The sequence below is a fragment of the Podarcis vaucheri genome, assembly GCF_965113315.1.
Source record: "Podarcis vaucheri genome assembly, chromosome: Z".
NCBI lineage: Eukaryota > Metazoa > Chordata > Lepidosauria > Squamata > Lacertidae > Podarcis > Podarcis vaucheri.
The window spans coordinates 8,841,702-8,854,458 of NC_138758.1; the positions used below are offsets into that span (position 1 = coordinate 8,841,702).

The 12,757-nt window shown below is 40.8% G+C and overlaps 1 protein-coding gene across 6 annotated transcripts in view; it reads left to right on the plus strand.

The window, feature by feature from the left end:
* The window catches only part of AFF2 (ALF transcription elongation factor 2), a 401,939-nt gene that overhangs the window by 306,255 nt on the left and 82,927 nt on the right, over positions 1-12,757 (plus strand). For all 6 annotated transcript variants that reach the window (XM_082207167.1, XM_082207166.1, XM_082207168.1 and 3 more), the window contains one exon: positions 12,334-12,371. In XM_082207167.1, coding sequence (XP_082063293.1) covers positions 12,334-12,371 — 38 coding nt within the window. The remainder of the gene's footprint in view (positions 1-12,333; positions 12,372-12,757) is intronic.

The window sequence follows — 12,757 nt, forward strand, 5'->3', positions numbered from 1 at the left end:
CCAAAACCTGCATTCCTGTACCCGTGAAAATCTACGAAAGCATATATGCTTTCGTAGATTTTCACGGGTACAGGAATGCAGGTTTTGGTGTCTTCGGGTGTCTTCCCGTGTAAGAGTCGGGGTGTCTGTGCCACACCAGACCCAAACCCAGACCCTCTCCACAGACATATTACAGACTCCATCCAGTAGCCAAACTATAGTGGCACCTCCGGATGCTGCACCCCCCTGCAATCCCTACACAGATCTGGCTGGCACAAGGCACAAAACCATAGCTCGCCCCTATACACGAAGCCAAGCCAGAGCACAACTAAATGCAGCACAGCCATCTTCTCAGAAAAACTCTTCACAAGCTCAAGAGGTCAAGACACGAAAGCTTTAGCAACTAATCTACACTTAATGACCCACCCAGTGATATTCTGAATATCACTCATGAAATCACCCAAGATATCCCTCAAGTAATTAAGGAACAAAAGAAGAAAAGGCACACTAATCTAGGAACTTCCTCTTTGCCCAGAACGTTGGAGGCTATACACCACACCCCTCAACAGTATTTATAGGAACTCAAACACCAGACTCTGCTCTGTTCCAGTAACAAGAAGCCGAAAGCACCAGCCTGAAGATGACGAGTGAGACCTCGTCGAAACGTCGCACAGACACCCCGACTCTTACACGGGAAGACACCCGAAGACACCAAAACCTGCATATATATATAATGTATATATAAGTATATATATATACTTACATATACTTATACATACATATATATATACTTATATATACTTATACATATATATATAAGTATATATATATACTTACATATACTTATACTTATATGTATACATACATATATATATATATATATATATATATATATATATATGTATAAGTATATATAAGTATATATATATATATACTTATATATATAAGTATATATATATATACACACACACATATATACATATATATATATATATATATATATATATATATATATATATATACACACACACACATATATACATATATATACATATATATATACTCTCATATATACATATATATACATATATATACATATATATATACTCTCATATATATATACTTGTGAAAATTCACCAGCATTTTAGTGTGACTTTTTCCTAAGTATATGCAGCTTTGTCTAATATGCATATTTTTGCAAACAATTTCCCCTAATACAATGTATTTTTGTGCATTGTTTTCACTAACATATTTATTTTTATGCACATCCCTAAGCATTTTTGTAGCTATTATTTGGTTGGAGAACTGCATCGAAAAATTCGGATGAGTGTGGATTTTGAAGGATAATTTTGTTTCAGTTCACATGCTGTCTTGAAGAGAGCAGATTGGATAGATTTGTCTTTAAAAGCAAACTGAATCAATTTCTTCCTCTGTTCCTACTTACCACTGACATGTAAATCCCAGAAGTAAATTTGGCTCCTGGACTGAAAAAAGTTCCAAATCCCTATTATATAGAATATGAACCTTCATAGGCAGTCTGACTACAGAATGCTTCAGACAAATAAAGAGAGTAGACCTTTTCTAGAGCAACTGAGAGGCATCTTATTTGACAGAATGCTGGTATACATGGGCCCTGGTCGGATCCAATCCGGCAGTCCTTAACAACCTTATAATTAACAGCAAGATGAGTGTTAAATTAATCAGGTACCAGCTTCTCAGCTAGAGAAGTGTATATTTTCTCTGGAAAACACATGTCCTAAATAACGATTTTTCTGTATGGAAAATGGAGGCATGGGGAGAATGTTGAATATATGAGACACAGGAGACGAGAGCCATTGTTACAAATGCAGTCTTTTGATAAACAGCCTTTGCATCACCCTGAAGGAAAGGCTGACCTAAACCGTGACACTCAGACTCCCAGATGCAAAGTTGCCAGCTTCTTGTCACAGGAGATTAGGGTAAGGGCTGATATTTTCCTCCGGAGACAATGCACTGAGCTGGGGGCACCATCTTGCAGGAACAACTCTCAGTCACTCCACTGTACCAGTTTCCCTGAATGCCAAAGGGCATGAGGGTCATTTTCTCATTGTTTTGACTGCAAAGGGCCTTCCAGAATTCCCATAAAGTCAGCTCAGCTGGGTCACTGAAACTATCCTCAAGATCCATTTTTTTAATTTTTTTAAAAAAACATTGTCCAGTAGCACCTTAGAGACCAACTAAGTTTGTTCTGGGCATAAGCTTTTGTGTGCATGCACACTTCTTCAGTTACTGTGTCAGACCAACACGGATACCTACCTGACTCAAGAACCAATGTAACAGTGGAAAAGCTGTTGGGACTTGGCACACAGAGACCTGGGTTCAGATTCTACTCATCTGTGATTCTGTTCATCCATCTGTTGGCCTAACATAGATCACAAGATTTATTGTGAGGATCAAGTGAAATAATGCCCCTGTATATGCCACCTTGACCTTCATTGTGGAAGGGCAGGATACAATCATGATGGCAATCATCAGTCTTGAACTGCCCTTTACAAATAGTTTTATGGGAAAGAAGGATTGGTTGGTTGGAATGGTATAGGTAGGACACCTAGACTGCATTCGGACAGCACATTCTTCCATTTTCTAGATCTTCCCTTGCCTGTTATTTATTTGCATTTAATGATATCTCTCACTCAGAATAAAACCATTTCTGGAATCCTAGGAAAACCTAGTGGAAGTTTAGTGCTCATTTCTGTGTGAATTGCTTTCGGGGGCAGGGGGGAAATCAACCTGGTCAGACTTGAAAACCATGGGATGAAATTCAGGGCTGCATTGTGGCATACAGTTCTCTCCCGCCATTTTCATGGGTAAATCATGTGGGAACAGAAGGACGCAGTTGCCACCCCATGCCCACTAGTTTGAATGTAATTTAGTATGACATGGTGTGTGTGTTGTTTTTTAAAGAGTTCCATGATGCAGGAAGTATTGCAGTGTAAGAAGAATGCTAGAAACTGGGACACAAATACTGTCATTTTATATAGATATAGAAAGCTTTTCTTCTTAATGTTTAAACAACAACACATACACAACAACAAAAACTCCTACTGCTTTAATAACTATGATGCTACCCAGAATATAGCCATATTATATAACCAATCAAAGAAAAGGAAGAATCCAATGCAATAAAGGAAAAACAGAACAGTATCAGAAATCAAACCAGTCAAAAGATTTAATATGATGTAGGATAGTGTCAATTATCCATGTTGTTCATATTCATAACAAAACAGTGTCAATCTGCTGTTTTAAGCTTTTCATTTAAAGCAATCGGCCACACCATTTTATACTATGTCTTAAGAGTTGCCCCTTCCAATCCCTTCCAGAATGTGGCAGTCACCAACCTTGGCCACCACCTGTAAATATTCAATTAATGATTTAAAGCGAACATTCAAGTTTTCACCATGAAATAAATTCAACCTGGCTAGCTCACTTGTCTTTTGTAGGTGTTGGCCAGTAAGTTCACAGATCTCCGTAAAGACAGGATAAAAGATGGAGAGAGATTATCGTATTTCCAGCACTTGTCATAGTCAGTCTCTCAGCCTAAGCTACCTCATAGAATAACAGGGGAGCAGAAGAACTGCATATGCTGCTTTGAACTACTTGCTGACAAACTGGACAAAATTATAGTTACGTGTGTGTGTGTGTGTGTGTGTGTGTGTGTGTGTGTAAAGGTAAAGGTACCCCTGCCCGTACGGGCCAGTCGTGTCCGACTCTAGGGTTGTGCGCTCATCTCACTCTATAGGCCGGGAGCCAGCGCTGTCCGCAGACACTTCTGGCCATCGTGACAAGCTGCATCTGGCGAGCCAGCGCAGCACATGGAACGCCGTTTACCTTCCCGCTGGTAAGCGGTCCCTATTTATCTACTTGCACCTGGGGGTGCTTTCGAACTGCTAGGTTGGCAGGCGCTGGAACCAAACGACGGGAGCGCACCCCGCCGCGGGGATTCGAACCACTGACCATGCGATCGGCAAGTCCTAGGCACTGAGGTTTTACCCACAGCACCAGCCGCGTCCCATATATATATATATATATATATATATATATATATATATATATATTTCCAGGAAGCACATGCTATGTTACAAAATGACTGCAGCATTGCAGCAAATCCTACCCTGACACACTGATGATACATGTGACATTTCAGTCACATGGCACATTCTAGGGGATATAGCCGTGAGTATAAAAATCATAAGGAAATTACAAAGTGAAGTGGTGAAATTGTCCGCCTCAATCTGCCGTCAATTTTCCAATTACCTTTAATTATCTTAATGTACATTTTCAGACTCAAAATTAGCGGCAGCCACATGATGTAACCCTATTAATGTCCTAAGGGTCCACTTTAGGCTCTTTCAATTCCATTTCTGTCCTTCACAGTATGATCTCCCCTCTCAGACCTTTTTCTTCCTGAGGCTGTGAAGCCATGACTGAGCTGTGCCACTTCAGGCTGCAGGAAGTCTCTGCCATCACGGAATAAGCCTCTGTCCCAAAACAATTAACAGCACATGGGAAATTAGATGCCCCATGGTGAAGGGATTTGGCGTAAGTCTTCTCCCTGTCATACCAGGGCTGCAGATATTTATTTAGATATTTATAGGCTGTGTTTTCATAATATTACAGCAAGGCTGTGTACAACATTCAAAATTGCAGTAAGATCAATAAGAACATCAATAAATACTGGTCAGGAAAAAGGAAATTGTGCTTCAAAAGCCTGTCTGAATAACACCGTTTTCAGGATTCTGTCTGATTTCTTCCCAGCTGTACTGGCAAGGAGTTCCTCAGGGCAGGGCCCACCACATAGGCAGGGCTCAGTCCCCAGCAAAGGCCATCCAAAACTCAGAGATGTGGGGAAACATCAGAGGTTCCCCATCAGAGGAGATCTCAATGAGCAAAGTAAAGCAGAAGGTATCAGTTGTTTAGTGCTCCCGAGGTGTTTAAGGCTTTGTGCATTAACACAAGAACCTTGAATGTGGCCCAGTATCAAACTGGGAGGCAGGCAGACATGAAGGAAGCAAGGAATCAGCATGAATGGGCAGCACTATTTTTCTAGAAAAAAGAGGTGTTGGGACTCACCATGAACGCCTCCCTTGTTTGCTTATAATGGCAATGGTGCCCACCAGAGAGGTGCCAGAACTGAATTCCAGTTACTAGGTTGGTACCATGATGGCACAGGGGCAGGGTGGGGTGATAACAAACTTGGGGCTGGCTTCATGTTGGTTCTGCCTGTTCCTGCTTTCCACCATCTTGGTACCATCATAGTAAATGGCAGTAACTCTACTGTTGGAAGGACAATGGCATGGCACTGCCCAAACTCACCAGATGCTAGAGAGAGAGAGAGAGAGAGAGAGAGAGAGAGAGAGAAATTTACCCCTGGATTGTAATGAAACTTCAAAGGGATTACAAAAAGAATGAAATAATAAAATTACCAGTAAAAAAGAACAGTTCAAAACAGCTATCTAAAACATTTAAAAATAAATAAATCTTCAATAAGTTTAAAAAATAGATTAGAATGCATGTCATCGTTGTACATACCTGGAATGGCTTGCTTAAACAAAAATGTTTTTAGCAGGTACCAAAAAGAGTACAGTGAAACAGCTTGTGTGATAAGAGACTAGTAGTGGTAGATAAATATAACCCCCACCTGCTTCTTAAGGTGGTGCTGCCCAGATAGAGCTATATGGCTTCGGTGACAACTGGGCCTTTGAGTACTTGGGAGTGTTTAGAAACCCCCTTCCTGCTTCATTTAAATAAAAACAGAAGCACAGAAATCATTATTACTTGTCTGGGGGGTGGAACCCTTGCTAAGCCTACATTTATGTAGGTTGAACAAATATCCCAACTGAGAGAAAGAGCGAGCAAGGTATCTGAAATCCTTTAAATTAATAATCAAAAGTTCACATCACGTCTCAGACAAATCAAACTTAGCCAGGAAGACGAGAAGCAGAAATTATTAACTCTGTAGTCAAGCTGATGGAGGTTCAGTGAGATCATTTTGTTCAAAGATTAAAGGTGATGAGTGCTAAAGTAATTGAGGAGGATGACTATGACAATATTAGACTAGAACCATTAAAGTCAGTAATGATCAAAAGTTAATTATCAAAGCAGAGAGAACTACTCAATGCAGACAATTTGTGTCAATAGCTAGCTATCCCAAGAAAGAGAACTGGGTGAGAGAAGGGACTAATTTGGAGACAGTATTTTCTTATAATGACGTTACAGCAAAGATGCATATTTCAAAGGATGTTGGCTACAAAAGGAGAGATTAAGAAAATAATGCATTTTTCCCCTGATCAAAGAATAATAATTATCTCTAATTGGCAAACCTGCTGCATACAACATGTTTTCATACAATGTATTTTTGGATTCAAATGCAACGTGTACTCAATGAAGCATCAATGAATGGTGCTTTGATTACAGTATTCCTCATAGTGGCCAGATTTTCTATTTGTTTCTTTATTAGTGGGGAGTCCCAGCACTGCCTAAGTCCTTTCAGAAACCAAAAAAACATTGTAATTTTAAAGTGGACAGTGTAGTTTTGGAGCTTGGAATAGGTTTAACAATGTCTTGATATGTGTCACCAAACTTGACACAAGGGTTCCCGTAGTGTCGGTGAGGGTCAATATTGATGTTTTCATGCTGGACTCCATTTTAAATCAAGCTGGTAGATTAAACTGTTACTTTGGCATGACTTCTCCCAGTTTTTGGCGTGAAAGATCTAAACTCACAAATTACACTATCCATTTAAAAATCACAAAATTTGAGTGTTTCTTTAATTAATTAAAAAAAAGCATGGCCAGCTCCAGGCACTCCTCTAGTATATATTTTAGGAAATTGCTTGTCTATTTCTTCTCTATGCATTTAGACAACTCTTGAAATAAAATCACCAAACAATTTTTCTTGTTGTTATTTGAATTTCTGGGCAGTGCTGGGCACTTCCCACTAGCTGTTACTATTTTAAACTTGTGTGCTGCCTTGTCACAAAAAAATGGCATCTTTGCAACGCGCAGAAAATAAAAATGCAGCAAAACAATAGTGACAATTTTATTCCAAAATGTAATATCAGCATTTCCAGAAAGCTTTCAATAAGCCCCAAATCAGCAACAAAGTCCTGTGCAACCTTAAAGACTTTAAAAATCTATTATGATATAATAAGCATTTGTGTGCTAGAGTCCATGATATCCATATCTGCATTTTAATAGCAGTGTTTTAATAAACAACCCTGTAACATTTCATTTCAATGAACATGACATCAGCATTTCAGTAAACCATAAAATGCCAGACCCTATAAAGGAGCAGCAGAAATAATGAAATCTATCCTAGTAACAATAAGAAACTGCTTAGCAAAACTGAAGAGAGTAGACACAGAAAGGGAAAGGGAAAGGGAAATATTTTGTAGCCTAACAGAGACTCCAAAAACCCTTATTAAGGCAATATATTTATTAAGCTAACCAATAGATTAAACCAGAGTTGGGCAAGTTGTAGCTCAGTGACAGAATATCTGCTTTTCACAATTCCCAGCATCTCCAGGGCTGGGAAGGATACCTTGTACGTGAAATGCTGGAGAGTTTCTACCAGTAAGTGTAGGCAGCATGATCCAGATGGACCCTAACAGTGTGACTCAGTTGGAGGCAACTTCCTATGTTCCTATCACAAAATATGGGGTACACTTTTGAGTTCCACAGAACTTTAATCAGGCTGGGCGATAATCCAAACTGGGGTGTATGTGTATGCATGGCCTTAAACATCAGCACATTTTTTCCCCCTTCCCATCTCAAAATGGCTCCCATTTGCCAACTAGCCTGTCTTAGCTTCCCTCTGGTAGTGCTCACTCCCTTCATTCTGCCTATCTGTGGCCACATTGCCTACACCTGCTGCCTCTTTTATATCATCCCTTTGGTTTTTGTTTGGGATAAGCAATCATGTCAGAGCCAGCCCTACCATTAGGCAGAGATGGCCACCTCAGGTAGTAGATGCTGTGCAGGCAGGAAGCAACAATAGTAGCCCCTCTCCATGTGCCTAAGGCTTCCAGTCTGCTGGAGAACAGAGCTGTGCCACCCTCAGATGCAGCGGAGGATACCATCCCCTTGCCAATGTTGATTCAGCCAACTTTTTCACGTACGGTAGGGAAGGTCCTTCACTTCAGACTGCAAAATGTCTTGGGCCGACCCTATATGCAGACATTTTGGCAGAGGGAAAGGGACTTGTCAACTGGCTGCTGGCATTGGGATCAGAGGTGCTTACCCTTGGTGGACACACCTTGAGGCCACAAGATTCCACAAACTCAAATGATTGCTTTCTCATTCTTGAACCTTTTCTGGCTCCTCAGAAAAGTCTATGACACTATTTTTAGTGTCAGCTTTGCTGTGTTCATCAAAATAAACTGCATGGTGCACACTCGTCTTACCAGTTTGTAAGTCCAAAATTCTTTATCCCTTGCCTCCAGAGGTGTACCCGACAAGGATACCTGCTTGTGCCCTGGAGTCAAGTTTGTGTCTATGTTCTTTGGGGACATGGTAGTAACATAGACTTCCAAACACACATATGTGTGACAGGTTGGGAATTCTCCCATGCCAAAGTTTGAAAGGTGTGTGTTTAGCTCCCTTGGTTCTGGATTTACACTACTGTGTTTGCTGCATCTGCCCACAGCTTCTGTGGCAGGGATGCATTCTTTAACATGCATCTTGCCATCTCCATGATGGAACTAAACTTTCTCTCAGCTATGGAGTTCTGTTGTGGTGTGTAGGGAATGGTCAAAGGCCTGGAAACAATGCCTTATGAGGAACGGCTAAGGGAGCTGGGCATGTTTAGCCTGGAGAAGAGGAGGTTAAGGGGTGATATGATAGCCATGTTCAAATATATAAAAGGATGTCACATAGAGGAGGGAGAAAGGTTGTTTTCTGCTGCTCCAGAGAAGCGGACACGGAGCAATGGATCCAAACTACAAGAAAGAAGATTCCACCTAAACATTAGGAAGAACTTCCTGACAGTAAGGGCTGTTCGACAGTGGAATTTGCTGCCAAGGAGTGTGGTGGAGTCTCCTACTTTGGAGGTCTTTAAGCAGAGGCTTGACAACCATATGTCAGGAGTGCTCTGATGGTGTTTCCTGCTTGGCAGGGGGTTGGACTCGATGGCCCTTGTGGTCTCTTCCAACTCTATGATTCTATGATTCTATGACTTGTTGCATGGGGTAGTTATAAACAGAACTGTGTAGCATTATCTTCCACAGAAGCAGAGTATGTTGCAGCTAGAGAAGCATGCTGAGAGGTTGCCTGGCTGGATCAACCCATTAAGGACTTTGGGTTGGTGAGCAAGGTACCTGCTAAGCTGCTAGAGGACAATCAGAGTTGCATGAAGCAATCTCTGAGTGATAAGTTCCACACAAGAATGAAATACATTGGCGTAAAGTACCACTACATTTGCGAAATGATTCCAAGTGGACTTGTGGAATTCTCTTATTGCAACACCAGAGAGATGAGGCGGATTGTTTAACACCAGAGAGATGAGGGGGATTGTTTAACAACTTTGCTAAGTTATAGAACTTGCTGGTGCAAGTTAGGAAGGATATAATAAAATAATATATCCCCTCCTGCCTCCCTAAACATCCCCACACCCATCACTACTGTCAACTTCCTGATAGCTTTTTCACATCTCCACTGAGAAAGCAGTTGACGAGAAGAGGGACATTGAGAAGCCCACAGACATATGGCACATTATATAGGTAGAAAATTCAGAAGCAGCAGATTATGCCATCGAAATATATATATATATATATATATATATATATATATATATATATCTCACACACATATGAACGACATTACCGCTAAAATCTCCAACAGCTTAAACAGCTTGATAGACTCTAGCCATTCTGCCATCCGTGCCCCCAGCTGTGTTGCTTAGCAACATTTTAATTCAAGAAGAATGGATGGAGATGAAATCCCTGCGGAGAGGGAAACAGAAATAAGAGGGCCGTTGACAGATGATCTGAGTTGTTTCTTCTAATATACTGTGAAGATCACCAGCTCTTTTCATGAATGATAAATGGACTGTATACAGATCAATGGATTCAGCAATAAACTGGAACCAGCCTCTGAATCTGAGGCGGTGCAGGCCAAGAGGCCTGGATAGTTACTCATTTAGAAGATTTGGAGTGTGTTTTCTTAAAGGTTTCACAGGAGGAAATTGATCTGAACATTTGGTCATCCCATCTTGCCTTTTTCTGTTGATGGCTAATAAAAAATAGCTTTGGAGAAAGAATCTATTCTGCCATGATAGATATAATTCTTCTGATCTCATTGTTTAAGACTGACAGTAGCTAAGATGAAGTTAATTTCTCAGTTGCTGCAATAATTCTAAACAAATTTACTTCCTGGTTTGTTAGATCTGTGCCAATTTGTGATGACCATAAAATCTAAATTTTAAAAAGCATAAAAAACTTAGAGTGCAATTCTATGTATTTCTATTTGAAAGTGAGTCCCACTGGCTTTCAGTTAGTTCCCCCCCCCACACACACACATAGTGTTGTTGGCTAATCTTATGTAACTTCAGACTATTAAACTGTGTGTCTGTTTATCTGAATTTCTAGAGTATTGATGACTGGAATTCAAAAACATTTAATCAGGAGAAAGTCAAACTCATACAAGCACAAGTCCACAATCCGGTTCTCTCATGCAGGCATGAAGTCCATCACAGCAATGTCTTGCGTATCCACACATTCACAAGCCATTGGCCAAAGGTGAATGGAGATGTGGACACCATTTTGACCCAGATTAAAAAAGTTTTATTCATTTTATGCCCTTGCCCATTACGTTTAGATTCTTGATACAAAATAAGAACATAAGAATGGCCAATGACCCGTCCACTACCCTGCTTTCACAGGGGCCACCCAAATGCCCAGGGGAAACTCTCACACAGGACCTTAGCACAAGAACATTTCCCCCTCCTGTGGTTTCCAGCAACTAGCATTCAGAAGCACTACTGCTTCCACAGCTGCAGGCAGAGCATACCTATTATGGCTATTACCCACCGATAGTCTTATCCTCCATTAACTTGTTCAATCATCTTTTAAAGCCATCCAGGTTGGTGGCCTCCAGTGGGAACGAGCTCCCCTAGGCTGACTATTTGTTGTGCAAATTTTAGCCATGTAAAGGAACTCAAGGAGAAGCTGTGGATTTGGGGTGATTTAAAAACAAGCAAACCCCTAATTGCCATGGTATCAATCAAGCCCCTTGAAGCATAGCTGTCAACTTTTCCCTTTTCTTGTGAGGAATCCTATTTGGAGTAAGGGAATTTCCCTTTAAAAAAGGGAAACATTGATAGCTATGCCTTGAAGTGTCTTGGTTTTGACTTTTTCCCTCACTCTACAGAATTTAACACCCCTTTGTCCAAGTCCTTTGCATTCAAGTCTGCCCCTGCTCAGCAGGACAGCAAAGTCACATTCCTGGGGGTTTTGAGCCCACCTCACCTCATTATATTTGACATAATGCCTAAACATATTCTCAGGCCTAGGCACAAATGAATCTACATGTCTGCACATGGTTTAGCCATTTCAACAAATGTGTTAAGGTGCTGGCAGCTGCTGCACATGCATGCAACCTTCTGAACCATATGTCAGTTTGACCCATTTTCAGATAACAGAGCTCCAGAAGTTCAGCACTATGTGCACTTTGCCCCAGCTTCTGGTTAAAATATGTGCATTGCTTGACTGGCAGACACAGATTAGCCAGGATCTTGAGAGAGACTCAATTCACAAGTAATCCAAGCTTGTGTGGGAGATGCTTCTGGTGAGCACCGCACTCTATGGTCCTGCATTCATTACCATGGCCACAGGAGCAAAGGTGATTACAGACGTCTCTGTTACCCAGCTAGCGCCATTCCTCCCAGTGGGGTGCAATAGCATTGGAAAGGGCTCCACAATCCACTCTGTCTTTGTGGCCACATTAAGGTTACACTACAGAAGCTGCTCCTCAGTGGTGACTGCACATGTAATGGATGCCACTGTGAGATCCCCAGCATTCACGCCATCGCTTTACCATCTGCCTCTCTGAGGTTCTGTGGTGTTGCAATTTTTCTACCAGTCTTCAGCACCACTAACCCATTAAAAGTGATAAACAGTTGTTTCTCTTGCTGTGCTTCCTGCTTAATTATGGAGGCTTCCAGTACAATATTGTGCATATTCATTTGCAGTTCTCAGAAATATGCTGGTGTCTGTGTGTGCGTGTGTGTCTTAAGAAAATATCTTGGGTTTACCTCTGTCTTTCTAAAAGGCTGCTCTTGCTAAGATTAACTAACGGCTCATTCACTTTCCTATTTTTATAGACTGCAGAGAAGACAAAGCCTCGAAACATTCCTGTAAAGTAAGTTATTTTTAATATCCCTTTGAGAGAAAAAAATCAGGTTTAATGAACTTCAAGCAAAAAAAAAAAGGAAACCCCACACCTGGGCAATAAAAACATAGTGACTCAGGTTACTCTGTAGTCATAGCCTTTTCTATTTTTTTTTTAAGTCCCTGATCAACAAGGACAGGTTTTACATTTTCCATGGCTCGCTAATGGCTACAGGCTCCAAGTTGTCCCTGGTTTACATAAATTAATATGTGTCATCTATGAATAGCTGCTAAATGATATTATAATCACATTCAGTGCAGAGATCTCCTAGCCTTGAGGGGGAGTGTGCCCACGCTAAAAAGATTATGATTTTTAATTGCAATCTCTGGGAAGGTCTGACAGAGGGGAAATAACAC